Source organism: Lagenorhynchus albirostris, chromosome 19 (genome assembly GCF_949774975.1).
Source record: "Lagenorhynchus albirostris chromosome 19, mLagAlb1.1, whole genome shotgun sequence".
NCBI classification, from domain to species: domain Eukaryota; kingdom Metazoa; phylum Chordata; class Mammalia; order Artiodactyla; family Delphinidae; genus Lagenorhynchus; species Lagenorhynchus albirostris.
In genome coordinates, this window is record NC_083113.1 from 9466494 (window position 1) to 9485855 (window position 19362).

General features: G+C 54.7%; 1 protein-coding gene across 1 annotated transcript; it reads right to left on the reverse strand.

Annotated features, from left to right (window-relative positions):
- Positions 1-1123: 1123 nt before the first annotated feature.
- EHD2 (EH domain containing 2) lies at positions 1124-18962 on the reverse strand. Its single transcript, XM_060131905.1, has 6 exons — positions 18846-18962; positions 16391-16851; positions 15937-16034; positions 11562-11974; positions 5604-5768; positions 1124-2915 (listed from the first exon to the last, which is right to left on the reverse strand). Exons 2-6 carry the CDS (start codon positions 16792-16794, stop codon positions 2364-2366), a joined length of 1632 nt encoding a protein of 543 aa, XP_059987888.1. The 5' UTR covers positions 16795-16851; positions 18846-18962; the 3' UTR covers positions 1124-2363.
- Positions 18963-19362: the final 400 nt, after the last annotated feature.

Consider the following 19362-nt stretch of genomic DNA (forward strand, 5'->3'; position numbering starts at 1 on the left):
ATTATTAGAACCCTAGAAGCACAGGCTCAGAATCATTAATCTTGGGTAAGCCACACAGTTGTGCCTCAGTTGCTCCATCCGTAAAATGGGGGCGATAATGGTTCATCTGCCTCATAGGTAATTCTGGAGATTAAACAAAGTAATATATACAAAACCCTTAAGATTGTGCCGGGATCTAAATGTTAACTATTGTTATTTCCTCGCCCCCTGAGACTTTATCTTAGAACCAATTAATCTATGCTGTTTACAAATAAGGAAAGGAGCTCAGATGCCCTTGGGCCCTGGCAACCATCCGTAGGGATCCAGAGCCTCATAAGGCCGTTCTCCACTCGAAAGGAAAAAAGGCACAGAGAAGGAAGGTGCCACGCTGTGTTCCGGGGTTACACAGCGGAACTCGGCCTGGGGAAGGTGACAGGCCCGGGATTTGGCCCTGGAGACCTGATCACCCACCACCTGGGGCAGGGGGTTCAGCGACCGGCCAGCCTAGCTCTCGTGTGTCCACCAGGGGGCGCCAGGAGCCGCGCCACCGGGCGCGCGTGGGCGGGGAGGGCGCGAGGCCAGAGTGTCCCGGGGGCCGTGGGTGTGGCCTCGGGTGTGAGTCGGCGAGACCACGAGCGGGGTCCCCCCTGGGCGTGAGCGAGCGCGTGCGCACAGTTTGGGGATCCTAATGGGCAGCATCACCTCCTACCCCTCCGGGAGCCCGCTTGTCCTCGGTGTTTTGTGTCAGAAGCTATGTACCCAGGTTGTGTGGGTGGACGTCGGCGGGCAGGGAGGAGGACGGGGGCACCTTGTAACCAAGTTGGCACACACACACACACACATACACACAACCCCACGGCCCAGGGCTTGGTTCCCAGGCCCCCGCGGCAGGAGGTCTGAGGGAGGGATGTCCCGGAGGGAGGGCCTCAGAGTAACTTTTCTTCGGAAAATATGTCGGTCTGGTCCCCAGCCCAGGCCTGAGTCATCAGGCTCCCGCAGCATTGAGTCACGGCCTCCACCTCTGCCCCTGAGAGCTTGGAGGGTACCCCCCTGAAGTTCTGCCCAGGGCTCTCCTTCCCCAGAGGGTTTGGTGGGGAGAGCGATCCCCACCTCTAACCTGTCCCAAGACAGCCTGACTCCCACAGAGAAAGAAGCCATGGCTTTATTTGCACTGTGGGAACGCTATTACGTTCACAATCCCCTCCCAGGCACGGGGTGAGGGGTGATGGGCGTGGGAATCCCAGCGAACACCCTGGAGGGGGCATCGTCCCCATCTGTTTCGCGCTTCCCCATCTTTTCCGTGTGGTCCCCCACCAGGGTCAAGCACTAATACGTAGTGAAGGCAGGAAAAGGTGTGTGTGTAGGGGGGGTGAGAGTTCCCTTTAGGGGAGGGGAGGGAGGGTTGTAGCACCAAGAGCCCCTCCCCCCACGACGTCCCTGAAAAGGGGACTAAAATAACATCCTGGGGCCTATCTGGCAGGGGCTCCACTTAAATATGGACTGATGGTGGGCCCTGTGCCCCAGCAGTCTAAAATTCGGACCACCAGCTGTGGGGAGCCTGAGGTGGGGGGCGCAGGCTGGGCTTTCAATCCAGGGCAGGTGAGTGGAGGACAGAAAGGCCTCAGAGCAGACGCCTTCTGGGAGAAGCAGGGATGGAAGGCGGTTTTTGGTCTGCAGACGATCCTTCTTAAAGAAAGGGGTGTGGCAGGAACTGGGGGGAGGGGCTGAGGGGTCCAGCTGAGGAAGTAGGAGGTGTGGCTCCCCCCCCCAGCCCCCAGTGGTGCCAAGACCTGAGGACGCCATGGGGTGGAGGGTCCCCGCCTGGCTGGGCAAGAGGAAGCAGGGCAAGGGGACCCTCTGTTAGTCATTTCAACCAAGTGGCCGCTCACTTATGAGGGGTCCTGCTCAGAATCACGGATCAGATGGGTTAGGCCTGGAGGTGTGTCTCTGTGTGTTTGAGTGATTCTGTAGGTGGTCTCTCCTGAGAATGTCAGCTCCATGAGGGCATATAGAGGTGTCTGTTTTGCTCTCTGCTGTAATCCCCAGCGCCTAGAAGGAGTCCTGAACATAGTAGGTGCTCAAACAAATTTTTGAATGAATGAAGCATGGATGGATGCTTGTGTGTGTGTGTGTGTGTGTGTGTGTGTGTGTGTGTATTAGTGTCGGAATGATGTGCTAAGTGTACGTGAGGGTAGAGGTGTGAAGGGTGGGCAGAGAAGCCTTGCCCCTCCCCTGGTCCCCACAGAGGGACCCCCATCCTTGCAGCTGGGAGAGTGGGCAGGCAGGGTGCACGTGGGCCAGGGTGGGAATGTGCGTGCAGCCATCCGGAGCTGGGGAGCCACAGCAGGGCAAGAGGGAGGAAGGGCCGGCAGGCAGCGGCTGGCTCACTCAGCGGAGCCCTTGTGACGCCGCTTGGAAGGTGGCACCAGGCGGCGGGGCAGGTTGGTGGGCAGCCCGTGGCCCTCGAGCTTGGCCTCGATGAGGTGGCTGGCCAGGGCGAACTCCTCGTCGTCCAGCATGCCGTCTCGGTCAACATCGCTCAGCTTCCAGATGCGGCCCAGCACAGAGTTGGGGAGCTTGGTACCCACCATCCAGGTCTTGGCCTTGGTGCCGCTCAGCTTGCCATCGGACGGCGCCAGGTTGTAGAAGATCTCATCATATTTGGACTTGTCCTTGGTCACCACCCACTCAGCCTCATCATCCGAGCCCTCCTCGCCGTCCTCCAGGACCTCGTCGGGCCCCCGCTCTATGAAGGGGCCCATGTGCGTACCCTCGAAAGCGCCCCCCTGCACGCCCACATCCGTGCTCTCCAGCTCCTCCTGCCGGAGCAGCGGCATGAGCTTGGCGATGTTGTGGGTCAGCATCTCATCCAGCGCCTCCAGCAGCTTCGGCTTCAACGAGTGGAACTTGGTGAAATCGTGAGCCATCAGCAGCTCCTGTGGGGAGGGGAACACAGAGAAGTCAGGGGGCACCATCCCAAAGCCCCCCAGCCCCGTGCTGGCTCCGGGCAGCTCTTGACAGAGAGGTGCAGAAGTATTTGATTATCTGAACACCCCAATCCGCTTGGGTACCCACCACTCAGAAGAGACTTGGGCAGCAAGGTCCCACGGTGCCCCCCACCCCACCCAGTGCCGGGCATGACCCCAGAATCCCTGGACAGTAGGGAGAGCAGGGGCCTTTCACCAGCTGGTAGAGAAGGATTTCAACATTTTGACATCAGCCACGGCTTTACCAGAGCACACCCATCAGCCCTCCGTCCTGCCCACCCTCTACGGTACCCCAGCTGCCCAGTCAGCATCCCCACCATTATGCAAGTTGAGAAAATGCAATTCCTGCCACCCTGCTGGCTCTGTTACCTCACCTCACAGAAAGGGCTAAGCGGCTTGCTCCATATTTGGAGGTTAGGTTTGGGATGGACAGGTCATCAGGAGATCCTGGGACTACCCCCCACCCCCGGGGCAAGAAGTCATCTGGTACTAGAGCCGCTGCAGGGCTGGGTTTGTGGTCACGCTGCTTCTCACACGTGCAGCTGGTAAAGCGATTGCCCCAGAAGGGTTGCAGCAAAGATCAATCCATATCGCAGCACCACATTAATTTCCAGAGCCAAGGCAGAGAGCTCCACTGATCATGACCATAAAGAGACAGGGGTGTGATTAATGGTGATGAGTACGGAGGACTCCAGGGCCAGGCTGCCCAGGTTCCAACCCAGCTCTGCCACTTGGGAGCTGTGTGTCCTCAGTCAAGTGACTTGACCTCTCTGGTTTCCCTGTCAGTTTCCAGATGTGTAAAACAGGTTGAGAACTAGCACTCCCCTCACTGGGAGGCGGGAAAGGCGAAATGAATTCATCTGGATGAAGTGCTCAATAAATGTCAGCGTAATATTCACAGCTGCTCTTTATCTAGCCCAGCGGCTCTCAACCAGGGATGACGGTGTCCCCCAGGGGACAGTGGGCAATATCTGGAGACTTTTTTTTTTTTTTTTTTTGCGGTACGTGGGCCTCTCACTGTTGTGGCCTCTCCCGTTGCGGAGCACAGGCTCCGGACGCACAGGCTCAGCGGCCATGGCTCACGGGCCCTGCCGCTCTGCGGCATGTGGGATCTTCCCAGACCGGGGCACGAACCCGTGTCCCCTGCATCGGCAGGCAAACTGTTAACCACTGCGCCACCAGGGAAGCCCCTGGAGACATTTTTGATTGTCACAACTCGGGGGTGCTACTGGCATCAGTAGCAGAGAACAGAGGCCAGGGATACTGCTAAGCAGAACAGAGGCCAGGGATACTGCTAAACAACCTGCAATGCACAGGACACCCCCTACAAGGAAGATTATCTGGCCCCAAATGTCAGGAGTGTGGAGGCTGAGAAACCTTGATTCGGCCCAAACTCTGCGCCAGACACTGTCTAAGGAGGTCGCGAACACTGGCCAATTAAGCATCCAAGGTAGATACTATCAGGATGCCGATTTTCCAGCTGAAGAAACTGAGGCTCAGAAAAGTTAAGTGACTTGACCAGGTTCACAGAGCTAGTCAGTGACCAAGGGGAAATTCACTCTATTATAATTGTTCAGTATTGAACTAGAAATATCTAAGACCTAAAGGTCACAGGCTTTCAGTATCAGCCTAACACAACCTCAAAACAGAGGCTGGGTGAGGGGCGCTAGTCCTTGCCTCCGTGCCTGAGCCTGGACCTCTGTCCCCACGTCCATTGGTCACTCCTGCCCTGCCCACCTCCTGCGGCCCTTCATTTACCCCACACTGCCACACCCAGACTCAGTGCTTTCCCCGACGCTGGTTAATCCTAGGCCTGGACATGTGAGGAGCCTCCGGTTATCCCCTAATATCCATCTTCCTTTCTTCCTCAGTATGGAATCCCTGAACGTTACCTGGGTATCTGGCCACCTAGAGAAAAGACTACACTTCCCAGCTTCCCTTGCAGCAGCTGTGGCCATGTGACTAAGTTCTAGCCAATTGGATGTCAGCACGAGTTGCACATGCAACTCTAGAATTGCCCTGTTCAATGCAGTAGCCACATGTGGTTATTTAAATTTAAATTAGTTAAAACTAAAACCTAAACTTTCAGTTTTAATGTGGCTAATGGCTACCACATTGGACAGCACGGTATAGAAAGTCACCATAGAAAGTACTATTGGACAGCACTGTTCTAGTAAGTGTTTTTAAAGAGAGAGACTGTACCATTAGCTTCCCCTCCCGCCCCGCTCCTCCCCCTCTTCTTGCTGGCTGGAATGCAGACACAATGGCTGGAGTTTCCACAGCCATTTTGTACCATGACGGGGTTCTTGGGACTGGAGGCCAGACTTGGAGGAGGATTAAGACAGAAGGAGACTGGGTCCCTGGCTCTGTAAAGCGCCAAACCAGCCCTGGACCATATTCCAGGACATTTATGAAGGAGAGAAATAAACTTCTATCCTAACGAAGCCACAGTTGCTTTGGGTTTGCTGTTCACTCCCTTAATTCACAAAACCACGCTCCCACAGAATCATTTGCGGGAAGTGCTTTCAGGAACCTGCCATCCATCCCTCTAGTTTTCAAGGTCCCATCCCCGAGCCCATGGAAGCCAACCTTCCCATCACATCACCCCTGATGCCTTGCTCCTGGGCGGCCTCCCACCTGCATCTTCTGGCAGTCCGGGAAGTCGCCGGGAGATATGTGATGCTCCAGCTGAATCTTGGCAAAGATGACGGGCAACTTGAGGATCAGCTGCTTCTTCTTGTTCTCCTTCCCAAACACGGAGGGCATCTCCTTCTTCAGGTAGCTGATGATGTAGGTGTGAACCTGTGGGGAGGAGAGTTCTCACCTAAGCCTGCCTCACGGTCACCTGCGGGGCTCGTTAAAACACGGGTTGCCCGGAGTTTCTGATTCACTAGGTCTGGGGTGGGGACTGAGAACGTGCATTTCTAACAATTACAGGTGAGCTGCTGCTGCCGTGGGTACAAGGGCTTCCCATCTCTTCTAGGTACCCTCAGCCCCTCCCGTGGCATAAACATCCCTCCACGTCCACTGCCAAACCTACATACCAGCCCTGGCCTCTCCCTGGAGCTCAAGACTCAGAGCTGATTGCCTTGTCAACATTCCTGGACAGCTCCGTCTTAGGACGCCCGCAATGGAATTCAGGTCCAGCTCCCAGAGCTGTGCCACTCTCAGCTGTGCCCATCTCGGGAGACGAACGGCACCTCTACCTCTCCCTACCCAGTGGAGCCCAGAAATCTGAAAATCATTCCTGATTTGATTCTCTCTCCTCACTGGCCACATCTGTTTCATCAGCAAGCCCTTGTAACTCCTAAATCTCTCTTCTACTTTTCCATTTCTCTGCACCTCCGTTGCTGCACCCCCAATCCCAGCAGTCCCGTCTTTTGCCTGGGGGGACACACCAGTCACCCCACTGGACTCCTGGCTTTTCCTCTGGCCCCTCCAGCCCCTCCAATCCTTTCCCCATGAAGTAGCAGCTGGAGGGTCGTTTTTGTTTTGTTTTGTTTTGCTTTTTTAAGGAACAAGTGCGGCACCATGAGACACTGCTACTATGTAACAATTTGTTTCTTATCCAAGCGCAAAATTCCTCCCACAGCTGATAAGGCCCTACTGCAGCAATTCTCAAAGCGTGGCCCGGGGGTCCCCGAGACCCTTTCAGGGGTTTGCAGACTCAAAACTATTTCCATAAAAAAAAAAAAAACTATTTCCATAAGAATATTAAGGTGTTGTGTATCTTTTTACTCTCATTTCCTCCCCAGTGGACAGTCGAGTTTTTAAAGGCTAAAAGATATTGCAATTGACTGCAGAAACAGATGCGCAAATCCAGATGTCTCCTCTGAAGCCAGACATTAAGGAGATATGCAAACATGTAAAACAGGGCCACTGTCCTCCCTAAGTTGGGTTTTTTTTTGGGTTTGGAAAACAGTTAATTTTCATACAACATCTGTTACTTAGGTTAACAGGTAGTAGATTTTTTCTTGCTATTTTAAATGATCTTACAATGTTAATTATTATCAATATCTGTTCATTAGTATACATCAACATGATCAAAATGTATAGGTAACATTTATAAAAAATGTTACTTATTAATAAGGATATAAGTATTGTTTGGGAATTCCCTGCTGAGGGCACAGGTTTGATGCCTGGTCGGGGAACTAAGATCTCGCAAGCCATGCGGCACAGCCGAAAAAAAAAATTATATAAGTATTGTTGGTTAATTAATATTATGAGAGAAATAAATATGAAACGTTTTCTCAGTATTAACTTACTGTTTTTTGTTTTGTTTTGTTTTGTTTTTGGATATAACGCGAGGCTTGTGGGATCTTAGTTCCCCGATAAGGGATTGAATCCAGGCCATGGCAGTGAAAGTGCTGAGTCCTAGTCACTGGACCGCCAGGGAATACCCTCAGTTTTAACTTCTAATATGGTTAATTTAGAAAGATTTAATCCGTGTACATACAAACTCTTGGGGGGCCTCAATAATTTTTTTTTTTTTTTTTTTTTTTTTTTTGTGGTACACGGGCCTCTCACTGTTGTGGCCTCTCCCGTTGCGGAGCACAGGCTCCGGAGGCGCATGGCTCACGGGCCCAGCCGCTCCACGGCATGTGGGATCTTCCTGGACCGGGGCACGAAACTGTGTCCCCTGCATCGGCAGGCGGACTCTCAACCACTGCGCCACCAGGGAAGCCCAAGGGCCTCAATAACTTTTAAGAGTGTAATGAGGGCCTGAGACTGCTCTACACGACTTGGCTCCTCCCACTTCATGCAACTTTATCTCCCTCCATCTGCTCCAGCTTCCTCACCTGCTGTCCTTTTTTTATCAGCATGCCAACCACTTTCCTACCTCAGGGCCTTTGCATGTGCTACTCCCCACCTGGAACTCTGCCCTAGTCTCCCAACAACTGGCTCCTTCAGCTTCCTTTTGATGTCATCTCCTCACAGAGGCCATCCTATGGGAAGCAGGTGCCGCAAGCACCACCATCCAATTCCTTTCTACCTTTACTTTTATTGTTTCATTCACAGCACTTATCACAATTCATCATTATTTCATTTATCTGTTAGTTTACTTATTCTGTCTCCTTCCATCAGAATGTGAGCTTCAGGAGGGCTGGGACCTTGTCTGTTCCCTCTGTCCCCAGCACCGGCACAGTGTGCAGAGAAAAGACTCAAGAAATATTTGTGGAATAAACCAATGAACTTGAGAACCTTTGAGCCACGATCTCATAAGTTATCGAAAAGCAAACAAGGAGGGGACTTCCCTGGTGGTCCAGGGGCTGGGACTCTGCACTCCCAATGCAGGGTGCCCGGGTTCGATCCCTGGTCAGGGAACTAGATCCCACATGCTGCAACTAAAAGGTCCCACGTGCCGCAACTGAAGATCCCACACGCTGCCACGAAGACCCCTCACGCCGCAACTAAGACCCGCTGCAGCCAAATAAATAAATAAATATTTTTATAAAAAAAAGAAAGGAGAGAAAAAAAAAGAGCATTCATATGTCCTATTTTTAATAAGAAGCTCAATAATTAAATGGATAGGCTTAAATAAAAATAGAATATATCTGGAAAAAGACACAAGAAACTACTCACGGGGGTTGCCTGCAAGGAAGAGGACCTGAGAGCCATTGGGGTCAGAGGTGGGAGGGGGCACGTTTGACAGAACATGAGTGCCTTCCCATGAGATGGTCTTAAATGTTCAATTAAAAGCACTCGTTAAAAAGTCCTTTTAGTGAAGAACCTAGAGGCAGGACAGGAATAAAGACGCAGATATGAAGACGTAGGACTTGAGGACACGGGGAGGGGGAAAGGGTAAGCTGGGATGAGACAGTGGCATGGACATATATACACTACCAAATGTAAAACAGAGAGCTAGTGGGGAGCGGCTGCATCACACGGGGAGATCAGCTCGGTGCTGTGTGACCGCCTGGAGGGGTGGGATAGGGAGGGTGGGAGGGAGACGCAAGAAGGATGAGATATGGGAACATATGTATATGTATAGCTGATCCACTTTGTTATAAAGCAGAAACTAGCACACCATTGTAAAGCAATTATACTCCAATAAAGATGTTAAAAATAAAAAGTCCTTTTAATGAGTCATAGGTTTAGAATGCTAAACATTTTGGTGGTACCTTGGCTGGCTCTGGATCCTCATCTCCCATCTCCACCACCCTGGGCTCCTCGTTCAAGCCCGTCCCGGCCTCAGGGCCTTTGCGCTTGCTGTTCCCTCTGCCTGGGTATGGTCTCCCCCAGATCTCCACTCTGCTCACCCCTTCCCCTCCTTCAGGCCTCTGCTCAAATATCGCCTACTCCAGGAGACCCTCCCCAATGACCCTAAAATAGCCTCTCACCAGTCTCTCTGCTTCATTTTTCTTCATAATCCTTATTACATACAATATAATATTAGAGATTAATTTGTTTAACATCCACTTCCCAATTAAAAAGCAATTCTACAAGAAAAGAAACTTTATCTGGTTTTGTTCCCTGCTCTATCCCCAGGACCTAGAACAGTGCAGGAGCACACTGTAGGTGCTCAATAATTGTTTGTTGAATTAATGCTATCGAGTCACCTCAGCGAGCTCGGTATGAAGGTTCACGGCATCCTGGTCTCCTTAGAATCAGAACCTCCCAAGACCCTGGCCTCAAGTGTCACAGCACAGTGAAGTCGCCCCTTCTAACAGCAACTGCCACTTCAACCAAAGGGCAGAGCCAGAGGACTCATCCACATCGGACACTGGGACAGACAGGGAAACTGAGGCACAGAGGGGTAGTTACCGAGAGTGCGGAAAGGCCTTGTACTGTTGGGGGAGAGCATACGGGGAGGTAAACGGTGTGTGCTGTTGTTTGATGGCTGGACCAAGTGTGGCAGAATCACACGTGGGGGATGAGCGGGTGACACGGGGCAGGGGAGAAGCAACAAGGCTTGGTCATTGTAGACCCCGTGTCTTGATTGGCCCCGGGGAGCCATAGATGGATTTGCAGGAGGAAGGGGAAGGAGTGGTCTGCAGGTCTGAGAAGGCCAATCAGGGCAGGGGTGTGGCCAGGCCGGTGGGTGGGGCCTGCGAGAGCGGGCCAACGGGGAGAGGGGACGGGGCCTAAGGGCGGCTCCTCGGGAACCCAGAAGACAGGAGGAGGCCAGGCACTAATGGCTTTTCCAGAGAGGAAGCCGCGGAAGGTGCCAGGAAGAGATAACGTGGGTGGGCGGGGTGGGCCGGGGCGCGGGTCCCGGACTCCGGGGTTTGTCTGGGTTTCCGGAGCCACCTCCTGCGTGGCGGGGGCACCAGGTGTCCGGCCCCACCCCAGCCCTGGGTCCCACGGACCCTGGGCTCCCCCTCCCGCTGCTGTCTGCTTCCCCGAGGGACCTGGGGGACCGGGGTCCGTAGGGGAAGAGGGTGACCCGGGGGAGACTGAGGGAGGGAGGACTGAGAGAGGGAGAATGGAGAAAGAGAGAGAGAAAAGAGAATGAATGAGGGAAGAGAAGAGGAGAAAAAGAGAGACAATAAGGGAGAGAGAGAAACTGAGAAAGAGGTAGAAATGAGATGTAGAGAGAGACACACACAGAGAGACAGAAAGACAGACGGAGACAGTCCAGGGCCGGGGCAGAGGGCGAGGGAAAGGTGGATTCTCGAGCCCTCAGGAGCCGACCACACTGGGCGGCTCCCTCCCAAGGAGGATTCCTGGGGTGGGGGTGGGGCTCTGACTCACCCCCTCTCTGCAGCTCCTTAAACCAACACCTCAGGCTCCTCCATCCCCCATAACCTTCCAGGCCTCCCTGCCTGCCCGGCTTCCTGCCCCACCTCCACCCTGGCAGGCAGCCTCCCCTGTGAATGTTCCATTCGTCCTCCAAAACGCTCTTAAACCAGTGCTCTGCCCTCCCAGTCCCGGAGGCCCTGTCCTGATCCAGGCTCCTCCTTGACCCTCAATCCCCAGCCTCCTCCCTGGTCTGGGAGCCGAGTCTCACTGCCCTTGAATCCACCCTCCAGAAGGCAGCTAGAGTCTGACCCTGTCCCTCCCCTGCTCTGAATCCTTCCATGGCTCCCCAGTGCCCTCAGGACAAAGCACAAGTTCCAGGCCACAGCCCTGGGTGATCTCTCACCCACCCCACCCCACCCCTGCCCCTAGCCTCAGATTCAGTTACTCCCACTGTCTACACTGGCTTCAACACTGACATTTTTTCCTCTTCCTTGAACTGGCCATGTTCTCATCTCCAGTCCACGCACTTGCTGGTCCTGCTTTCTAGAATCTCTTCCCCTCTTCGTCCTCCTCATCCTCCAGTTTGCAGCTCAGATGCCCTCTCCTCCAAGAAGCCCTCCTGGATTTCCCCTGGGCTCCCCAGTCTCAGCCCTGACCATGTTGGATGGTCACTGTCTGGGGATGCGGTGGTCTTCTCCCCTGGACTGCCTTGGTCACCGCTGTGTTCCCAGCACCACCCGCCACAGGGCCAGGCACAGCAGGAGAACTTTCTCAGATTAGAGAACTTAGCTAATCAGAGAGTTGATGCCAGGGACCAGCAGTCACGTTAGAGGAGGATCAGAGGAAAGGCAAGAGCTGCCGCTGCCTCCCCAGCCCCGGTTACTGCTCAGCCAGCCCCCCATTACTGCTCACCCGCACCAGCCGGGCCCTCTTCACCAGATCGTTGAGCTTGCGCAGTGCGGCGTGGCGCGGCAGGCCCTGGATGTCGCGGAAGAGGTCCTGCTCCTCCAGCTCGAAGAGGCGCCGGTTGTCGGGTACCAGGAGGGGCTGGGACCAGAAGGAGCCGATGTAGACGCGCAGCACCTCGGGCGTGCCCACCACCTTGCCCAGCGCCCACATGAGCGCCCCATAGACGCGCATCAGCTGCTGCGTCTCCACCATGTCGGCCTTGTTGAGCACCACACGGATCTTGTCCTCGTGGCCTCGCAGGGCGCCGATGGCCTCCGAGAACTCGTCTGAGATCTCCAGCTTGTGGGCATCGAAGAGTAGGATGATGAGGTCCACGCGCTCGGCGAACCAGCGCAGCACGGCCGGGAAGTCGTAGCCTAGGGGGAGGGGGCGATACATGGGCGCCGGGGGCAGAGGTCAGCACCCGGGCCTCCAGCCACGGGGATGCAGCCGTTCCTTTGGACTCAAGTTAGACTGTACCGGATGCTCAGGTTGTTAACCTTCGAAATTTTTGTCTGTGAGAAACAGCTGAGGCCCCGAGAGTGCCCCACAGCTCTGTCTCCACAGCCTTCAGAATTTCCCCCATCACTCTGGCCCCCGTCTCTCAAGCCATCTACTACAGGCGACAGTCACACCCTCCCCTTTTTCATTCATTCTTTAGGCAGATATTAGCAGCGGGCATTGGCCCAGTGATTGAAACACTCAAGTGTTCCTAATAGACTCCCTGTGCTTCTATGGACAACCCACCACCCCTACCCCCCGCAAGGCCCCCGAGTGCCTCCGTCACCCCAGCCCCTCCCCAGGATCTGTCAGATCTCCCCACCGTCCAGCAACTAAAGATTTCACTCGGGCCCTGGTTATGCTCTTGCCATAGCAGATGTTAAATATTTTAAATTTATTCACAACATTTACTGAGTCTTCTGTGTGCCAGGCCCTGTCCTGGGCACTGGGGGGGTCCCACAGAGAACACTCAGACAAGGTCCTTGCCTTCGTGGGGCACCCATCCCAACAGCTGGCTCCTGGGTCCATTCATTCATTCCTTTCACCTTTCATTTCCTCACTCACTCATTCATTCACGCTGTTTGCTTTTTTGCTTGTGCGCTCATTCATTCAGCAACAAGTGATGCTTGGGAGAGAGGAGCAGTTGAGACCCCCCGACTTGGCAGTTGGGAAGACCCGCGTTTGAATCCCGGCTCTGCCCCCATCAGCTAGGTGACCTAAAGCAAGCAGGTAACCTCTCTGAACCTCTGTTTCCTCCTCAGTAAAATGGAAATCATCATAGGACCTACCTCCTAGAACTGTGTGAAGATTAAAAGAATACACATGAGGGGACTTCCCTGGTGGTCCAGTGGTTAAGACTCCTTGCTTCCAATGCAGGCGGTGTGGGTTCGATCCCTGGTGGGGGAACTAAGATCCCACATGCCGCACGGCCAAATAAATAAAATAAAATTTTAAAAAAATTTCTAAGTAATACACATGAGCTAAGATATATAAAGAGCTTAAACAGTGCCTGGCACTGAACTATACACTTAAAATGAGTGAGCTTTAGGCATGTAAATTATACCACAATAAAACTCATTAAAAAAACGGTGCTAGGCGCATGGTAAGCAGTAAACATTACTCATGATGCCTGTGAGACACCGCTGGGGGGGTCATCCAGGAGCCATGCCCAGAGCCGCCTGCTCTGTGCTGGGGACACAGTGTGGCTCAGGCAGCCCCAGGTCTGTCCTTACTGGGCTCACAGTCCAGAGTGGTCAGGCTGGGATGCAGCAGCCCAGAGGGGAGCACCTGACCCAGCCTGGGTGGTCAGGGAGGGCTTCCAGGAGGAGGGAACAGAGTGGCAACCTGGGGGATGGAGGAGTTAACGGGCAGAACAGGGAGCCATCGCTGATTCACCCGAAGTCATCTCATGCCCTTCCCGATGCAACTTATTGAATCTTCAAAGCGACCCCAGGAGACAGGCACCCTTATGACCCCCATTTTCCAAAAGGGGAAACTGAGGAACAGAGAGGTTAAGGGATTTACTCCAGATACGCAGGTAGGAAGCAACAGAGCAGCAGCCCCGTGGGCCTCCACGCTCTGCTGGGGAGCTGGTGCCAGGCCAATCCTGCATGGGAGGAAGCAGGCTCCTGCAGCCACTGGGGACTGGATGGGATGCGGTGGGCGTGGGTGACACTGTTTTGCGGGGAGAAAGGGCCAGGTCACCAGCAGCTGGGGCCCCTCCTCCCTCCCCAATGTCTACACAAACACACACAGCGGCCCGGGCTTTGGAAAGTGTGTCTCATGCAGGGAGGGACAGAGGGAGGGAGGTTGAGTCAGCGCGGGAACCGGAGACGTGGCAGAGAGGCGCCCGGGGGCGCACAACGACAGCCTTGCAGAGGAAAAGCAGTCATCATGGGCACTTCCATAGCACCTAGCGTGTGCCAAATACTGCTCTAAGTGCTTCATACATTTCGACATTTAAATTGAACCCTCAGGGCAACCTATGAGGCTGATACTATCACGTTCCCGTTTTACAGATGAGAAAACTGAGGCCTGGAGAGGTTAAGTGGCTCAGCCAAGGTCCCACAGTTTAGGAGGAGCAGAGGCCAGATCTGAACCCCGCCAGAAGGCTCCACTCTGCTACAACCACACACGTGTGGCCTTCACAGATATTCCAGGCAGAGGCCGCATGCTCCACCAGTGCACACACACATGCACACACATGTGCACACACACACTCGTGCACTCAGGAGCGTACACCTGGACACCATCAGAGCCACACACTACAAGATGCACACTCCCAAACACACCCCCACTGACAATCTGGAACCTACACAGATATCCGTGGTCACACAATTGCAAAGACGTGAGACCCGCACAGAGTAAGAGCAGTGGGCACACGCAAGCCCGTGCACACGCGCACACGCACCAAAGTAGAGACACAATCATATATAGTTACACAAAAGATACACTCACGCACATACACACACACACACCCTCACTGTACACACAAGGGCACAACTGTATACAGAGATACAATCACATGTGGTCACACCCAATCCAACAAAATCCCCTCAGTCTTTCCTACACGGTCACACACAGGTACAATCCCAAGCACAGCCCCGACACCTCAGAGTCACACCCACAATTACACACTTTCCCAGACACACACTACATGATCCACACAGTCACAGAAGAGTTCCCTTGCCCAACACGCTCACACACACATTTCACAATACAACCACATATGGAAACACCACCAGTCACTGTCCCACACAATCCCACAAAGCCCCCCGGAGTCCCTCAGAGCTGCACACAAAGTCACACCCTGCCACAATCGCGGGCACAGACTCCCAGACACTCACACACACGCATCCTTACAGACAGATGGGCGGACTCTCCTCTTCCCCTACCTCTGCTGAAAGGGAAGGAGACCCTGTTCTCTGCTCTTCCCCACTTCCTTTGGGCTCCCACCCTGCACCCCTGCCCTGGCTTGGAGGCCTCCCTCCCCTCCGACTCTCCCAGGCCCACGCCCCAAGCTCCCCACCCCCACCATTGCTTCTGCAGCTGCCTCCTGCCTCTCTTCCGGGGAACAGGCACCTCCTGGGCAGCGGCCAGGGACTCCCGGAACCGTCCGCGCCCTCCCCCCAGGGCCCAGCCTCCTTGCCTCCCTGCAGTGGCCTCCCACTCCCCTCTGCCCCACACTGCAGCCTCCTTTGCCCCAGTTTCTGGCCTCCGAGGCCTTGTGGGACAGGGGTGGAAGGGGACAGAAATGCTGGGTGGAATGAGGGTGGGGGCCGGGCTCCCTCGGAGGCCCCGCTGGAATTCACCCCCTCCCCTCTACGCTCCCCCTGCACAGCTGTTTATAAATTCCAGGCCGCCCTTGGCGCCCGCCCAGATTCCCCTTCCCAGGTCCTGCTCAGCCCCATCTGGGGCCCAGACACAGAGCCAAGAGCTCACACGGGCCCAGGGCCTGCCTGCCCGGCTCGGCCTCCTCGCTGGGTCTCCTGTCTCTCTGTATCTCTGCCTCGCTCTCTGAATCTCTGTCCATCTTTGACTTTGTGTATCTCTCTCTGCCTCTCTTGATCTCTCCCCCTCCATCCTCCAGACCCACCCAGATATGCAACTGCAGCCCGTTCGCACGTGTTCACCCACACGCCTCCCCCACCCTTCAACGTGTGCCAACATGGAGGAATCACAGCCTTCCACCAGCTCCCTTCTGCTACCCCACCAGCTCAGGGCCCGCGGACACAGGCCCAAGTCCTAGCAGAGACCCTGGGACCCTCCCGCCTCAGACCCAAAAGTCCAGGCCCCCAGCCCCTCCCCGCTCAGACCCAGAGATCCGGGCCTCACTCACCGCGGCTCACTCTCTGTTTGGCCCCCGACAGGATGCCTGGGGTGTCGATGATACTAATGCTCTCCAGGACCTGATTGGGGAGCTGGGCACACATGAACCTGGGGTAGAGGGAAGGTCAGGGGTCAGTGCAGGGAGGGGCGGGAGGAGAGGACACATAAGAAGGGAACCCAGGACTGCACCGAGGAGAATCAGGTTCAGGGATGGTTATCACCATTTTCCAGATGAGGATAGGAGAGAAACAGAGAGGTTAAGTCACTTGCCCAAGGCCACCCAGCTAGACAGCGGTTGAACCCATGCGTCCCTGGCTTAACTGCTCCCCTAGAGAAGGCAGGAAGAGGAAGGATCTAGTAGAGAGAAGGGAATTGGGGCTGAAAAGGAGAGACACACAGACAGGGATGGGGCAGGCTTGGGGGCCAGGGACAGGAAGATGCACTCCTGGCTCTTGGCCGCACACCTGTTGAGGAAGGTGTTCCCAAAGGGGTTGAGTTTGCGGAAGGGTTTGTCTGGGTCAACGACGAGGGCGTTGCCAGGCACGATGCCCTCGGTGTCACCATGCATGACGGCCACGAAGCAGTCGGTGGTGGGCTCGGGCCCGACCCGGGAGCCGGGCACCTCCTGCTCCAGCAGGTACTGGATGAAGCTGGTCTTGCCCGTGCTGTACTGGCCGGCCACCAGCACCATGGGCTTGCCGTCAAAGTCAGCATCCTCCAGGGCTGGTGAATGGAAGGCCCCAAAGCGGTAGTGCTCCTCGAGAGGCAGCAGTTTTTCACGGTACAGCTCCTTGAGGGCTGAGGTCACCGTGCGGATGGCCTCGGGCTGCTGACCCCGAGCCCCGCCCCGCTTCAGCCAGCTGAACATGGTGGCTGCACACTGCCTGCTGAGCTCGCTGATGGAGATGCACAGGGGGAGAGCTACCTGTGGGAGGAGAGGATGTTGATGGGGGACTGCCTGGAGGAAGAGGTGGAGAAGAAAGAGAGCCAGGAGGTCGAATAGATGGAGAAAGATGGGTAGGGAAGGGGAGCTTCTCAGAGCACTGTTGGTGGATGGTAGGAGTTGATGGCTGAAGGAGGAAGGTGATTATTCCAGCTGGAGGAAGAGAAACAGAGTAACAATGGCATGATTGAAGAAGGGGGATTGATGGTGGAAGACCAAGAGATAAACAAAGGGAACGATGCAGAAGCTGATTGGAAGAAGTGTATTCCTTCATCTTTTTCTTTCTCCTCCACCCCTCCCATTACTTTGCACAATTTCACTGAAATCACACCATGTGTCAAGAGCTATGAATGCAAAAATACTTCAGAGACCAGCCCCGCACAGTCAGAGCCTCCAGTGAGGACAGAACCTGGGCACCAAGCAGTCAATGATGCTTGGGAAATGCCGGGCAAGTGGACTTGTAGGCACCAGAGGGGGACGTGGTGAGCCAACCACAGGATTGGGAAAGCTCTGGCTGGGCTGACTTTTGAGCTGCTCCCTAAAGAGTGGGCATGACAAGGGCATTTAGGCAGAGAGGGTGGGGAATATCATGACCCGGAGCTGTGGAATGGATGGACAGAGTGGCTGGACACATGGGCACAAGGATGAGAAACGAGTCTGAACTACTGCCTGGGTCCCCCCAGATCATGATGGGGCTTGGGCATTCACAAGAATGTAACATTTATGATCACTGCATGCCAGACACTGCTCTAACTCATTTAATCTTCACAAAAACCTTGTCAGGTAGGGCTGTTATTATCCCCACTTTTCTGACAAGGAAATGTAGGTTCAAGAAGATAGCAATAACTTGCCCAAGATCACTTTGCTAGAAAGTGCTCAAGCTGGGACTCCAGGCAACCTGACCGCAGATCCTGCACTCCTATCATAGGTCTAAGGAGTTAGGGAGGGAAATAACTACCAACCCAGCAGCAGTGAGCACTTGCAGCGCCCAGATCATGTTCTCTACATTTCCTTACTATCCTTTCATGCTCTGTAGGATCTGTAGTGATGTCCCCTCTTTCATTCCTGATATCAGTCATTTGTGTCTGCTTTTTCTTTTTTTTTCCCCCTTGATCAGTCTAATTGGATGTTTATAATTGCACTGATCTTTTCACAGAACCAACTTTTCGTCAGATTGGAGTCTCTAAATACCATTTTCCACTAAAAGAGAAACTGAGGCTTCTTGAAGAAATGGCTGATTCTGGGGCTGAGGTGGGGAAAGAACAAGTGAGCCTGGGTCAGACAGTGTGGAAGTGCTCAAACATAGATGGGGCATGTCACAGGGACACAGACTCAGCTTGACAGGACTCCTGCTGGCCAAAGATGGGACAATTTGAACACCAAAAATAACTGCAAATCAAATATGTTAAAATACATAAAATCATAATGATACTTACCAAAAAAAAAAAGGAAAAGAATTGGGGGAAGGTATGCCAGAGAGGTGAAGGAGAGGCTGGAGCCAGGACCTGGGATGTTGGCAGAGGGAGGGAGCCCTGGGTGGTGCCCTGTGCAGGGAGGGACCTGGGGGACATCTTGGGGAGGACGCTTTGGGGTTGACTGGACAGGCGATCGGGTTGGTGAGGTAGGAGAGGAGCTTGTGGGTGGGAGGAGGGACCAAATAGGACAGAGATGGATGAGGGCGGTGGAGGGAGACCCCAAGGAGGGGATCCCCTCTGGCTGAGAGGATGAGGGAGTGGGAGACACTGGAAGGGAGGAGGAGAGTGGGGGACACTGTTAAGACTGGAAGGGGCTGGGGGGAGTGGGGGAGACAGGGAGGTTTCGGAAGGGAGTGGGGAGACTCGGGAGACCGTTACACAGTGACTGGGGTGGGGACTGGGGGTCTTTGGCGAGCAGGGAAATAACTCAGAGCCAAGGCAGACTCGGGGGCTCCGCGGGCGGAGGCTGGGAGGCGACATCTGCGGTCGGGGACCACTCACCGATGGGGCGCGCAGGCGGCTGGACCGGGCGGACGAGCTGGGCGGGGGTCCCGCGGGGATTCAAGGCGCCCGCGGATCGGCCTGTGCTCGCGGTCCAGTCCGGAGCCGTCTGAGCCGGGTGGGGCCGAGAGCAGGGAGGAGGGACGGGAGGGGCGGGACAAGGCGCCCCCGCACCCCCCCGCACCCCCCACGAAACCGGGCGCCGGGCCTCTGGCGCCCCCCGGTGGGGAGTGGCAGGGCGCCTTTGCGAGATGGGTGAGTGCGCGGTCTCCCGGTCCCGGGTTCAAACTCCATCCCTGTCTCCCTTCCTAACATGGGAATAGTAATAATAAAACAATAACACCAATACTAATAATAATTTATTATCAGTAATAATAATTTTAAAACTTAAACGAGTTCATGAAACTCCTCTGCTCACAACACTCCTCGGTTCTTCTCTCACTCCAAGTAGAAGCCAAAGCCCTCAGAGTGGCCCACAAGACCCTGAACGATCTGCGGGCTCCCTTTGCCCTCACCT

What these genes read in the sequence shown, in the direction of transcription:
- EHD2 (XM_060131905.1), bottom strand. Translation starts at nt 16,794, where the DNA reads ATGTTCAGCTGGCTGAAGCGGGGCGGGGCTCGGGGTCAGCAGCCCGAG. An exon ending in CAAACAGAGAGTGAGCCGCG is followed by an intron (nt 11,975 to 15,936) that starts GTGAGTGAGGCC and finishes CCCTCCCCCTAG; the next exon opens with GCTACGACTTCCCGGCCGTG. An exon ending in CGGACTGCCAGAAGATGCAG is followed by an intron (nt 2,916 to 5,603) that starts GTGGGAGGCCGC and finishes CCCTCCCCACAG; the next exon opens with GAGCTGCTGATGGCTCACGA.